A 14,235-nucleotide genomic window follows, 5' to 3' on the forward strand; every position below is an offset into this window, starting at 1 on the left:
GATGGGTCTGGTAAGACGTCCCCCGACTTAAAAACAAAAAAAAAAAGACTTTTGTTTTTTTACGTTTAGCGAACTTTGTTCGACAAAGTTTTGTCCTTTCCCCGTTTTATTCCCCCGTTCAGCGCTAAGGTTTCGATTTCGTGTCGTATTATCATCACTAGCCATCCCCCATTCATCTGCCTCCCTCGCAAAGTGAGCTTTACGAATCACGCATTTCTCCAACTCGATTTCTTTCTCTCTCTCTCTCTCTCTCTCTCTATATATATATATATATATATATCTTCTTCTCTACGCGGATTCATTCAGATCTGACTTCGTTTCATAGACTTTTGCTTAGTTTTTGATGAGATAAAGTTTTGATTTTTATTTTTATTTTTTCTCTTGTTGGGGTTTCCAATCGATAACTGATACGTTTTGGAAGCTGGTGGATCTCAGGGTAATGGAAGACGAGAAGAAGAAGAAGAGAAACAAGAAGAAGAAGAACAAGCAAATTAATAATAATGATAATAGTAATAAACGTGCAGACGACGGTGTAACGACGACCGCTCCTGATGATAATCATATCGGAGATGGTGACATTGCTCTTATTAGCGGAGGTCCAGATGCCCATGAGTCCCAACCATCTCACCAGATCAATCATGTCGTCACAGCTGTAAGATCGATTGCAACATTACTACTACACTGAATTCATTCTCTTCTCTTGGTTGATGATAGCACATTGGGTTAAACTTTTGATTACATTAACTTTGAGTTAAATGTCAATGCAGTTTGATATTGTTGATTTTGTTTATCCCAACCATTGTATGGTTTGATTGAATGCAATCCTTTTACTATGCGGGTGTTTGCTTATTGTAATCCATATGTCTAGAGTCTACTTGTAATCCGTTTGTGTTGTATAGAGATGGTAGATATGGGATAGTGCAAGTGAGGTGAGCCTCTCATGGTCTGATACTTTTAAAATCTTCTTATTTCAAGCAGGCAGATGATTCCGGTGTTGTGGACAAGTCTCACACAAATGAGGTCAGATGTTCCCACTGTGTCTTGTATGTTAATCCGTTATTTGCTGTATCTACTTGTCAGAGTAGATTATTGTAGATGAGAAACATAAAAGAAGAGCAGTACTGCATTGTTTGTTGTCTGTAGAAAGAGGAAAATAAAAGTCTTGCATTTCTATCTTTGAATTGGCTGATAAGTATTTGTTAACAGTAGTTTCTGTCTGTCATTGTTCACCCGATCGATTGCAAGATCGACATTTTGTTTCCTTATAACCATGATGAGTCTCTTGTTTACAATCTTCTTGGATTCCGAAACTATTTTGTAATGCTGTTGTAGGCGCTGCTGGAAGAAACAATCAAACAGTTACGTGATGAAAATGGCTCCTACCTTCAGAAAGAGGTGATAGTCTCCTCTTTGCAAACTTTCTTTGTTCTCAGTTCATTCTTAAACCTTAGATAATGAACTGTCATGGCTTAATAGGCTGGTTTTGAAGAAAATGTTAGACGCTTGGAAACTGAGAATGAAGCTCACCTACAGCAAGAGGTTAGTGAAGAATATACTAAAGCCTTTTTCATTACTTTTCTGTTTCCTGCTACATCTGCAAGCTGAGAGATCTAAATAACATGGTGTTTTACAGGCACTGTTAGAAGAAAGGCTTGTGCATTTGAGAACAGAGAATGAAGCTCATATAAAAAATCAGGTTGGTGAAGGAATAACATATAAAATGATGATGTATCCATAGCTTTTCTATTTTGCTGCATTATCTACTAGCTGAAGGTCAAAATAACGTTGTGTTTCAAAGGCAATGTTAGAAGAAAGGCTTGCGCATTTGAGAACAGAAAATGAAGCTCACATACACAATGAGGTTGGTGAAGGCATAACATATAAAATGAGGCTGTATCCTTAGCTTTGCTATTCTGCTGCATTATCTACTAGCTGAAGGTCAAAATAACATGATGTATTACAGGCACTGTTAGAAGAAAGGCTTGTGCATTTGAAAACAGAGAATGAAGCTCACATACAAAAAGAGGTTGGTAAAGAAAATTACATAAAAAATGATGCCTTATCCATAACTTTGCTATTTTCTGCACTATCTGCAAGCTGAAGGTCAAAATAACATGATGTATTACAGGCTCTGTTAGAAGAAAGGCTTGTGCATTTGAAAACAGAGACAGAAGCTCACATACAAAATGAGGTTGGCAAAGAAATTACATAAAAAATGATGCCGTATCCATAGCTTTGCTATTTTTCTGCACTGTCTGCAAGCTAAAGATCAAAATGATATGATGTATTACAGGCACTGTTAGAACAAAATCTCTTACGTTTGAGAACAGAAAACGAAGCTCACATACAAAATGAGGTTAGTGAAGAAATAACATAAAGCCGTATCCATAGCTTTCTTATGTTGTAGGATCATATGCAAGTTGAATGTCAAAATAACATTGTTTTTTATACAGGAAAAGTTGGAGGAACGACTTGTGCAGTACAAAAACAAGAACGACATGCTTCTTCGTGAAATGGTGAGAATCTTTAGCACCGGGAGCGTTAGTTTAGTACTACAGTTTCTCCTTTGTGTGATCATATGAAAGTTGCTTTCCTGTTCAACTTGGTTTGTTTTATAATTATCTCTTCAGAATGTAAATTAGCACCTACCAGTGTTTTGCATAATAGACTTGGAATTGGTCTTAGCTAACGTGAAAGAAAGTCATGTTGTCAGGACATATCAGATTGCTATATATGTTACATCTCATATCATATGCAGGAAGATACTGTTTAATTCTGACATATATATATAAATTTGACAGTCCAGTACAGAATCCCAGATGAGACAACTGATAGATGAAAGATCTACCTTCACTGAGAAAGAGGTATGTCTCCATTCATTGGAGATGAAAGTTGCATTTTCTTCTGTTATAATGCATTGCCGTTGCCTAATCTTAGTAAAAATTGCATGGTTTTCAATCAGGCAAGTCTAGAGAAGAAAGTTCAACAACTTCAACATGATGAAGAATCCTCGGTGGCTGTGGAGGTAACTCTATCTTACACTAGAAAACCTTGGTACTCATTTTAAGTTGAGTCTCTTGACTAAGATGGCCATTTTTTTTACTCATCATACACATTAAATCTTGCAGAAGTCATCCAGAGAAATGATCTCTAGCCTAAACAGTGAAATTGCAAGGCTACAGGCACAGGTATGTGTCACATATTTGTTTTTCTCATTTCCAAGGATGGTTTACGAAATTGCATCTGAACACGATACTCTAGCCTCCTAAGTGAACTTTTAGTGATTGTATTCGTGTAAAATAGGAAACGGCTATGCATAATACTGCATAGATTTAGTCTGATATGAAGATTAAAACAAAGCTTGGCAGGTTACGGAGTTGGAAGAATCTAAGAGTAATCTTCTAGAGCAGAATCAGAGTCTTAAGGAACCTGTATCCAATAATCAAGTCCAGCATGAAAACCATGAGAGTAACGCAAAGGTTAGACTTTGAATACTTTACAATCTTCAAGAGACTCAGAAATCGATGAAACGGTTTCTGATGATTGATACAGGGTGCTTCTGAGGAAGAATTAAACTCACAGATTGAAGCAGCGTGTACTCTAGTTGAAAAGCTTATCACTGAAAATGCTGAACTTGTTGAAAAGGTACGGTGCAGGGCTATAGATCTACTTTACTTTGGTGTTGAATGATTGAAAATCTCACTGGTTATGATTATTACGTTGTAAGGTGAACGAGTTGTGTATTAAGCTCAACCAATCACAGAATGCTTCTACTTCATCCCCTGAGAGCCTAGCCATTGAAGTAGAGAAGTCTGAATCCTTAGAAGAAATACCCATACACGACGAGTTGATTAGAATTGATAACTCTAGGGACATGGATACTGCATTGGTAGAGAGGAACTTGTCAGAAGGCCAAATTGAAGAAACAGTGCCCGTTTCTCTGAATGCTAATGGGGAAGTAGACGTGGAATCACAGGTTGTAGTAGCCAGAGAAGACGAAGCAAGTGCTGGTGTGCCTCTGGTGGACGCTCCACTCATAGGTGCTCCTTTCAGGCTAGTCTCGTTTGTAGCAAGATACGTGAGTGGTGCAGATTTGGCGGCAAAGAAATAGTTTTTTTGTAAAACTCAACAATACATTGGAGTCAGAGAAGATGCATCGCAATATCTATCTCTCTCCCTCTCTCTTTTTCTTTTTAATCTGAAGGGATCTTACATAGATACAATGAGGATCATTGATTAGCTATTCACAACACTTACAGTACACAGATGTCTATTGTAATTTTTTGATAGGATAATGACTTGATGATGATGATTTTGATGACTGAGTGCATCATGTTGTTTTGTTTTCCTTCTTTTTCAAAAAAAATCATGGAAGTTCAAACGTAAGTCTTGAGCTTCTGAGCAAAGACAAGACTCATGTAAGCAACATCAGAACAAACTATGTCAAATCCTCCGTATATTCCAACTATTCAGTACTAATAGGCTAGCTAGGTGTGAGAAATGTATATGCGTTAGACACATGTGATAATTTTCCCTATATGTTTTCTTTGCTGCTTAGTTTTGGTATTTTATAATATATCTTTTGATTTTTTTTGTTTGAACTCCATATTTCTTTTATAATTATAAATTTAATTTTATATATATATAATTAATTATTATTCTATGTTATTGTTCTTAGAATATAAGATACATCTCATCACTGATATTAACTTTATGTTAGCCACATTTTTTTACATGATTTGTCTTCTAACATCTCATCACTGATATTCACTTTGTTTTTTGTTCCACAGGCTGAGCTTAATCCTGCAAGACATTTGATTGTTGATTAGTCCTGCATTAATGTTGATTATGATATGTTATCTTGAATAATACTTATGCAGCCTCTCTTGGATTTCTAGCCTTGTGTTTCCATTTTGGGTAGGAGATAGAGATAAGTAACATCCAAGGGCTACTAGATACATCTAAAGCCCGACTATAAACTATGCTGAAGCGTTAGAACTACTACTATCTACATAAACCGGAGTCGTAGGTCAAAGATACTCTCTCCTGTGTTTTGGTATACAATAAAATATTTTGGGTTTAAGTTTTAACCCCAAGTGTGACCCAAAAAAAACACTCTAATCATACAATATACAAGCCGATTATCTTAAGCGACTCTAATGAATTTTTGTAAGTAATAATAACATCTAAAGACTGACTAGATTCTGAGCCCACGCTAGGCCCAACTTTATTTAGGGTTATTTATGTATCTGCACAGTCTATGTGTCGTATACTTTTTTTTCTTTACCTTAGCCGCAAGAAATCAGAGGAAACAAAGAACCACACATTTGGTTGCCATTTGAAACGATGACGACGACGACGATGATCTCCGATCTTCCAAGGGATTTGATGGAGGATATTATTAATAGGCTTTCCATGAAATCTCTGAAGGCTGTGAGACTAACCTGCAAAAGTTGGAACAACCTATCCCAAAGTGAGAGCTTTAAGAAGATGCACATGGGCAAATTAATAAGAAAAGGGGAGTCAATGATGATCGTAGTGCAGCGTCACAGTATTTATTTAATGAGCGGGTGTTTGACGTTGATCCATGCATAGATCTCAAAGGTAAACTTAGTTTCCTTAACAATCAAGTCAACATATCCCGAATTGACCACTATGAGGGTTTATTGTTATGCTTCTTCTTGAAAGACGTTACAAGGATTGTGGTTTGGAATCCGTATTGGGGGCAAACAAGGTGGATCAAACTCAGATATACTCACCTTCCACAAGGATATTTCAATTATACTCTCGGATACGAGGATAAGGAATCTTGTCGCAGCCTTAAGTTGTTGAGGTTTGTAGATTATTTTCACTACAGAGATCCCGAAGAGAAATTTTTTTGGTACGAGATGTACGATTTTGATTCTGGTTTGTGGACAACCCTTGACGTCGCTCCACACTGGGGAATATATTGTTCAAGCAGTAGCGTTTCTCTTAAGGGAAACAGTTACTGGTGTGCTACAGAAAGGAGCTCAGAAGGTTGCAAGGATCGCATAATCTGTTTTGATTTTACAAAAGAAAGATTTGGGCCGCTTCTGCCTCTGCCATCATGCGTTAGGGATCGTCAATATGCATATGTACATTTATCTTGTGTTAAAGAAGAGAAGATTGCAGCTTTATTTTACCACCACTATGATTTTGAGTTTGAGATATGGATTACAACTAAGATCGAGGCCGAAACGGTGTCGTGGAGCAAGTTCTTGCGAATTGATTCGGAGCTTGGGATAAATTCTCCAGACTGTTTCTTCATTGACGAGGAGAAGAAAGGCTTCATGTGTGTTGGTAGATACTATGGCTATGACTCTGAGCCTGGAGAATGTCCCAAACCATTTATTAAGATCATTGGAGAGGCTGGATACTCAAAAGATTTTGATCTCGGAGTACCTGCATACAAAAACAGTTGGCTAGATAATGTGTGCTCTTATGTTCCAAGTTTGGTCCAGATCAAGAAACTGGCACGAGGCAAAAGGATATAACAAAGTAGTTTAGAAAAGCGTCTATTTGATCAAAACATGTTGAGACTTGCTGAAATAGAAATACTAATAATAAAGAAGCCATATAGACATAGATGTAGATAGGAGGAGGCGTAGAAGGACAAAACGGGATGATTAGAAGCAAAAACGAGATTGGTTGCTAAGTTACAGGTAATTTTTGTTGTGTTCTTGTATCTTATATATATTATATACTTTATCGCAAGTGAGGCTTATGGTGATTACACTTTGTGATCTGCAGGAGCAGACACTGAAAGGTTCGAGCCATATGGGACTTCTTGCATTGTGATGCCTACTATCTTACTTGATAAAGAACCTGATACGTACGTGGGAGAGAAAGGCACGTGTGAAGAGCGGAAAAAAAGTGTGAATAGAATGAAGAGTATAAATAGAGATAGAGTAGTATTGTAAAGGGCATCAGATTGTGTGAGTTTGTTAGATCAGAGCTGCGTCTCTGTTCATGGTGATAAGAGAGGAGAACTGTAACTCCGATCTTATCAGCTAGGGTTCATCGTTTGTATTAGGGATTGAGAAAGAGATAAGAGAGAAGATATCACACCTTCAAATTTAACAGAACCATATGATGATGTTGGTGCTGTTGAGTTTCTTTTTACTTTCTGCTGTGTTTTGGTATTCAATAATATGTTTTTTTTTTGGGTTGTGAAGGACTGAACTTGTGTGTGACAAAACAGAAGTTGTGTTTTGTTACCAGTAATTTTCATGCATATGAACAGGCATGACCCAGGAGCGTTAGTGAGAGATAAGATAATTGGTTTTTTCACAATGGAGACCAATTGAAATACTGACACGCTATCTGAGGCTTCCTACACAAACTATATTGGTGGATGGTCTGTATTAAGTGCAAATTAGATGTAATCATCTGAATATTCATGTGAGTGCAAGTCAGCAATTATATATTCAGGAGGCTATATTTTAAAATGGTTTTTTTATTGGTTCCATCTGCCAAGTCTTCTTGATTGTGGTTTTAACATGTTTATATGATAAGTGAAGAGAGCGAAGAAGAAGAAAGAGCTCGGTGGTGGCTCTTATATAGTAAGAGAGAAGTACCACGAAGGAAGATGGACGGCTCAGTGAGAGAGAAGAAGAAGTTTGTTAATAATAATATTATGCTATTTATAGATTTTAATCGCCTAAATTGCTAAGAAATGTTTAATCAACAAATTATAAACCACTTAGCATTTTCTAAATAATAATTTGTTAAAAGATAGAAAAATAATGTGTTGTGAGTGGGATTCAAATCTATGAAAATTCAAAGAAAGGAGTGGAAGTAAAAAAAAAATATCCGAAGGAGCGTTAGTGAGAGATAAGATAATTGGTTGTTGTTGCGCAATGGTGATGTTTTAGTTAAGTAGTTGAAGCATTCTTTTTAAGTTTTTAATGATTAAAGGCAACATCTCTTAACGGAATTTGCCAATTTAGTAGTGTTGACAGACAAACTCTAAACTTCATTAGTTGGTGTCCTTTACATTTTCCATTAGACTACTAACGTACGTGTCATCCACTTTTCTGTTGACAAAAATTTAATAACAATCTAATCCTTGTCAGCATCCAATCCATAAATGTAGTCTTGTTTGGTCGGTCCATTTTTTGTTGGTTTGACAAATTTGTATCTATTGGTATCTTGATAATTAGCAATAAGTCAATAACACCCTCCTAGCTAAGACTATATTGCAAATTTGTATATATATATATTTTTTTTTCTCTAATATATCGCATGAGCTCGGAGACTGACAAATGTAACTTGTTGAACCAAAATCAGATGATCGTTAAAACAAAAACTTGGATATGAACGTGGAAATTAGTGAGGAAATACAAAAAAATCTAGTGAGCTCATCCACCTAGTGTAATAGTGTTATATAGAACTAACTAAAAGATATCATGCGCCACTTTATAGATAGTAGAGGATGTGAATGTGTTCAGAATATAAATAGTGGCGATAGATGTGTGTTAGTGAATATGTTCGGTGCTGGTTTTGACCCCATTTCAAAAATTTAAATAATACTTTTGCTTACCTCATAATTTAAGTTAATTGGTCGTAAAAAATGGTGCGACTTAGTGGATGAAACCTCATCCGGAATCTTCTACCGAACCAAAACTCTTTAAATACTAGTCTATAACACGACTACAATACTAAATTACTAACTAAGCTGATCCACCACCACTCTAGGTATTATTACTCTGATCTTCACTTTTCAAGCATTACTACAAGCATTAGTCTTCTTGTTTCACCAGTAACGAAGCTCTCTCTTTCTCGATCTCTATCTTTGTGTGAACTCTCTCCTCTTGTATTATGTCAATTTCCTTTCTTAACAAGTTTTGCTCACTAGTCACTAGTTTTTCCCTACACATTTTTACTCATATCTCTACTTATCTTTGCATAAAACCTTCACGCGTGCGTAGATAAAGTAGAAGAATCAAGAGCAATGGATCATACGAGTAGGAAAGAGACGTTGCTTCTCATCTTTCTCACAATATCCTCAGTGGCAACCAGCACAAGCCCATGGCCGATGGACGGAAACTATGGTGCTAGCTATTGCTTGAGCTGGAGACTAGGAGTAGAGACCAACAATGTACGTTTGTGGCGCATAGTTCCTCTGCAATGTCTCCGTTACGTTGAGGTATATATGCTAGCTGGTCAATATGACAGAGACGTCCAGTTAATTGTGGACCAAATTAAGGTTTATCTCAATGAGATAGTCCTTCCTGGTGATGGCATGGACGCATGGATCTTGGATGTTGATGATACTTGCTTGTCAAACGTCTTTTACTATCGGCTTAAGAGATACGGGTACGTACACGCTTCATTCCTAGACCTATGATCCGAAAAATTCTTGGATACCAAATTAAATAATATGTTTAATTTGTTAATATGTAGATGCGACCCTTATGATCCAACCGGATTTAGAACATGGTCGATGAAAGGAGAGTGTCCAGCAATACAACCTGTTCTTGAATTGTTTAATACACTAATAGAAACAGGCTTCAAGGTTTTCCTAGTAACTGGAAGAGATGAAGAGACACTTCGTCAGGCTACACAAGAAAATTTGCATAACCAAGGATATACTGGTTATGAAAGGTTGATTATGAGGTAAGAGAGGCTTACTTAATTATTTTAAAGATTTATTTTTGGAATATCAAGTCACATACAATGTTGGACGAAATATTCTACGTACTTGCAGGACAGCAGATAACAAAAGACAAAGCGCAATAACATACAAATCAAGAATCAGAAAGGAAATGATGGAACAAGGTTACAGGATTTGGGGTAATGTAGGCGATCAGTGGAGTGACTTACAAGGAGAATATTCAGGGGATCGTACCTTTAAGATTCCTAATCCTATGTACTTTGTTCCCTAAGACTTTTTTACTTTAACCACTTTTTCTTTCGTACACAAGGGTATGCCTCAACTGAAGTTATACAACAATCAATGTCTGAACAAATCAAACCGCAGTTCTAGAAAACAGATTGTGTTAGTTTTACAATTTCTAATATTTGTAGCAAAGTAATCCTGTTAAAATATAAAATATGATTGTAACTGACAAAAAAAGATATATTTGAAAATGAAAAAGAACCAAACTTTTACATCAAAGTCTCAAAAATGAAAAATCAAAAGATAAGAATCAATCCAATAAATGTTTGTTGTTTTTTTTGGTTTATGTTTTTACAATAAGAATTTCAACCCTCGCCCTTTACCCTCCCAAGCCACCACATCTATTTTCTCCCTATATATAATATATATGTCTCATACCTTCTTCCTTAATTTTTTTTTTTTTTTTGCATGAATCTTTTTTTTAAATAATCTGTAATGAATCTCTGACGTCGTCTCTCATAAAGACGACCAAAGAAAAAAAAAACATAATGGAAGAAAAAAGGAAAAAGGGCCACACAGGGTCACTCACCAGAGAGAGACCAGGGAGGCTTAAGACCAGACCACCACCATTGCAGCCACAACTGGAGAAACCAAATATACACATGTGCGTCTGTGTATGCATGCAGACATGTTCTTTTGGTTGAAGAAACCATTATAAGGCTTTTAAAGGAGCATGTTGTTTCGGGCGAGACAAACAAAACGCTTCTTAGCATCCTGTTTTGGGGCGTTTACCACTTGAATTGAAAGGCGAAACGCTTCCACCTCCGCTTGGACCTGGACTTTCTTCTCTCAGGTTGTTCGAGTTTAGCAACGCTAGTTCCCTCAGCTGCTGTCTCTTTATAAAATCTTGCGACTCATCCTTCATTATAACAAACAAATAAACAAATGTTATTGCATTTTGATAACATAGAATAGTCAAATGACATAACAATGTAAGTGTTTGAATACAAGATGGCATATTTTTGGCGTGTGCGAATACACCAATCGCTACTTTGTTTGACTGGTGTTGGTCGTCACAGTAGTGGTCACACATGTACATGTCTGCATAATTGAACACTAACCACAAACTCCAAAGAATGGTACTGAAATATGGACGCTGAGACAAAACAATAGAGGCCCTACAGGTAATAACTAATAGTCTCACTGAGACAAAACAGCTACGGAAAAAACCTAAAATAAAAACGTGTCCTTTCATTTTAATACCCTTCATGGAAGACGAGGACTATTCTCTTAATGCCTTGTACTGATACCAAAAACATATAATAGAAGAAATAACTTAAAAGTAATGGAAGAGAAGAATGAGTGTTACCACAGGCTTTAGTAACTCTTCTATTATTTCTTGAGCTTGTCGCAGACGTATCTCCACGATACTCGCTGGAAGATCTGCCTCTATTAAGATGTGAAGCTGCTCATTCAGGTGTTCATAGCCCGGTCTTCCCCTTAGTTTATCTTCCTACATTATATCATCAAAAACACGAGTAGTAAACATGTTATTCAATACTCTTATAAACGCCAAAACACCAATATTGGACTCAACTGGTTGGTTAATTTGTGAAAGTGTTTGACAAAGTCCCTAAATGTTTCATGGATCTCACCTTTTCAGGATCCTTGATTGATCCTTTCCCTCTGATGAATACACGGCAACCTGTGGTAGCTTCAACGCGTTTTAAAGAGTTGCCTCTAGGGCCAAGAAGTCGTCCAACAAAATTGAACTGACAAAACAGAGGAAATGAGAATGGGGAGTTGAGAAATATTACCATCTATGATGGAGCATATGATGAACAACACACATAAATAAGACTACTCACATTAGGATAGTTATCTACAGGAATCTCCAGACGCAATATCCTTTTGACGGTGTATGAACTGGGGCTTCCAGGTGCACCTTGCCAATCCATTGTCATTCCAGGTGTTCCACTAAGTCTCTGTAAGAAAGTGAGTGTTTTAGCTCATCATCTCACAATGCTTAACAGAAGCTAGCGTAAAAGCATTCTAGTACTCTAGCAAAGGTGATACTCTAGACAACATTAGAACATGGCTTAGAACAGATCACCAACTATACAACTGTGTAGCTGGATAAGTTATTGTTATGAAATAGAGTGGTTGTATTAAAAAAAAAAAGGTAGATGATGATACCTCCTGAGAGAGGCCGTTCCAGCCGCCTAACCCGGTGTTAGAGACATTAGACATAAGATTAGAAGAAGCCATGGGGCTGGGACTTCTGTGTCGAAGTCTATCAAAATCACCAAATCCTTGGTTAGACATCATTCCAGATACCCTGAACATCTCTGCAAATCAAGAAACCCTTTTATAATAAGTAGTAAGAACAACAACACAAGTCAATTGACACTCTAAAAGGAGGCTACTACTAAAGTAAGGTAATGCCGGATTCAAACAGACAAAAAATTGAAGAACCAGATCAACGAACTTGATCTCACTCTCTTGAACTAATTAAGATTAACTGAATTGAACATTTTGTAAGAAATCAAATGACATGATCAAGTCATCATCCCCCATCCAATCTGGTGAAAACAGAAGATAGAGAGAGAGCTAAAAGAGTATAAATTTATACACTTTAGGGGTGTGGGAAAACAAAAGAAAAGTTTAGATCCGAATCAGAATCAAAATTAGTAAAAAGGGGAAAAAGAAGGAACCTTGATTCAAGAGACGGCTACATATGGGTAGGACCTGCATAAAAGGAGTAAGCTTTTGATGTTCGGCGAGAAGCTCCGTCAAGTACTGAGAGCTGTTAAAAACAAGAAACAGAACACAACACAGATCGTTTTTTTTTCCTTTTCACAATTAAAAAAAAAAAAAAAAAGAGTGTTTGGAAAAAAAGGAAAACAAAACCTGTCGATCTCAGGAGTGCTTCTAATCTGAGGAGAAGCAGCTCGAGCAGGAGAGAAGTAAGAGGAGTTATTATACAAACCAGACATGAGGTTTCTTTTTAGGTGTGTGTGTGTGTGTGGCTTTGTATCTTCTTCTCTGTACAAGAACCCCCAAAACCAAGATGGTTGCGCAAAAAGGGTTTGTTTTGATGGAAATCGCAGAAAGTAGAGAGAGAAAGAGAAAGCCAGCAGCAGACACCAAATGTGAATTCTGCAGGAAAGACGCCAGACTTTTTTTTTTTTTCTTTTCTTTTCTTTTTTGGTTTTTTTCCTCTTCTTTTTTTTTTGTTTATTAGAAAGAAAAAAAACAATTATTTATCTTCTGGGAAAGAAAAGAAAAAAATATGTAATTTTCAACTCACAGACAGAAGAAAGAAACTATAAAAAGTTTGTGTAATAAGTGACAGCGTGGATCTCTCTGGTTTTTATTACAAAAGGTTGAAATCAACCGTCGCCGTTTGATTCTTTTTGTGTGTATATATAAGGTTATTGGTTTTATGATTTTAATAAATTTGGAAATGCAAATAAAAATTATATGTTATTTAATTATTGATTTTAAAATACTTATTAAAAGTATGTATTATTGGTTATATGATTTATAAATACTTGTTAAAATTTCATGTTATTCATTTAATGATTTATTTTTAAATTTCAAAATTTATATTATGTTTTAAATGTATTTAAATAAATTTAAAAATGTAAAATAAAAAGATTCAAATATATGGATAAAATATATTATTTCAAAATATATGTATTTTGATTTTTAAAATTTATAATTTCATATGGATTTATAATTTACCTCTCCAATAGCAATGAGTGGTGAAGAACATTATTATTACTACTCGGGGAGAAACTTTGGGGTATGTGCGAGACTACGTAGACCGTAGTATCTTTAACGCCGCTAAAACTGAACACGTGTCACCCATGCCATCGCTCAATTAGAGCTGTCTTTTTTGCCTTTACATACGTATTTTTATTTTCCTTACATTTAATATTTTACAATAAATGTGTTTTTTTTGTAGGGATGGATGGTTAGGTTTGAGTTTGAGACTTTTTCAACATGTAACGCACAATTAAATTATGGATTTTACCTCTACATACAGTATATTATATGTTTATACTAAAACAAAGTACAGTATCATGCTAATCCGTATCTTTGAAGTGAAATAATTAAAAATAAAAAATGGTGTGCAGATAACTTTGTTGACCACATTGTAAAGCAGTTAACCGTGGTTCATAATCAACTTTTATAGTTTTTTTATAACATATTTTGTAAACTTTAAAAAGTAATCATTGAAAATATTTAAAATTTTGAATTGCTATTGATTTAAAATTAAATAATATCTTTTTAGTCAAAGAAAAAAATATATTTAAACACAGTAATCATTGTTTTATTAAAATATGTAAAAGATTCTAAACATCAAT

At 35.7% G+C, this 14,235-nt stretch overlaps 3 protein-coding genes and 1 pseudogene across 10 annotated transcripts; 3 read left to right on the forward strand and 1 right to left on the reverse strand.

Moving 5' to 3' along the window:
* The first annotated feature begins 3 nt into the window (after positions 1–3).
* On the forward strand, positions 4–4,321 carry LOC104782299 (uncharacterized). 7 transcript variants are annotated; one of them, XM_087511698.1, is made up of 17 exons: positions 4–192; positions 436–652; positions 979–1,020; positions 1,333–1,395; positions 1,477–1,539; positions 1,634–1,696; positions 1,799–1,861; positions 1,964–2,026; positions 2,129–2,191; positions 2,294–2,356; positions 2,454–2,516; positions 2,802–2,864; positions 2,963–3,025; positions 3,129–3,188; positions 3,369–3,479; positions 3,553–3,645; positions 3,728–4,321. In XM_087511698.1, the coding sequence occupies exons 2-17, from the start codon at positions 440–442 to the stop codon at positions 4,109–4,111; spliced, it is 1,533 nt and encodes a 510-aa protein (XP_087367824.1). In that variant the 5' UTR covers positions 4–192; positions 436–439; the 3' UTR covers positions 4,112–4,321. The 7 variants fall into 7 exon arrangements, 4 of the variants coding, with proteins under 4 accessions (XP_087367824.1, XP_010505492.1, XP_010505494.1 ...); XR_015597586.1 differs by having other exon boundaries at positions 57–192; positions 422–652; positions 976–1,020; positions 3,361–3,479; XM_010507190.2 differs by having other exon boundaries at positions 57–192; positions 422–652; positions 976–1,020.
* A 998-nt stretch (positions 4,322–5,319) lies between these two features.
* LOC109132614 (putative F-box protein At5g41510 pseudogene) lies at positions 5,320–7,196 on the forward strand (annotated as a pseudogene).
* Positions 7,197–8,680: 1,484 nt separating this feature from the next.
* LOC104782302 (acid phosphatase 1-like) lies at positions 8,681–10,141 on the forward strand. Of its 2 annotated transcripts, none has more exons than XM_010507196.2 (4): positions 8,681–8,817; positions 8,952–9,339; positions 9,427–9,639; positions 9,731–10,141. In XM_010507196.2, exons 2-4 carry the CDS (start codon positions 8,975–8,977, stop codon positions 9,906–9,908), a joined length of 756 nt encoding a protein of 251 aa, XP_010505498.1. In that variant the 5' UTR covers positions 8,681–8,817; positions 8,952–8,974; the 3' UTR covers positions 9,909–10,141. The 2 variants fall into 2 exon arrangements, with proteins under 2 accessions (XP_010505498.1, XP_010505499.1); XM_010507197.2 differs by having other exon boundaries at positions 8,681–8,718.
* LOC104782303 (KH domain-containing protein At2g38610) lies at positions 10,089–13,165 on the reverse strand. Its single transcript, XM_010507198.3, has 7 exons — positions 12,773–13,165; positions 12,577–12,668; positions 12,059–12,210; positions 11,731–11,847; positions 11,518–11,634; positions 11,232–11,375; positions 10,089–10,781 (listed from the first exon to the last, which is right to left on the reverse strand). The coding sequence occupies exons 1-7, from the start codon at positions 12,856–12,858 to the stop codon at positions 10,629–10,631; spliced, it is 861 nt and encodes a 286-aa protein (XP_010505500.1). The 5' UTR covers positions 12,859–13,165; the 3' UTR covers positions 10,089–10,628.
* Positions 13,166–14,235: the final 1,070 nt, after the last annotated feature.

The sequence above is a fragment of the Camelina sativa genome, chromosome 4 (assembly GCF_030686135.1).
Source record: "Camelina sativa cultivar CO46 ecotype springtype chromosome 4, ASM3068613v1".
Taxonomy (NCBI): domain Eukaryota; kingdom Viridiplantae; phylum Streptophyta; class Magnoliopsida; order Brassicales; family Brassicaceae; genus Camelina; species Camelina sativa.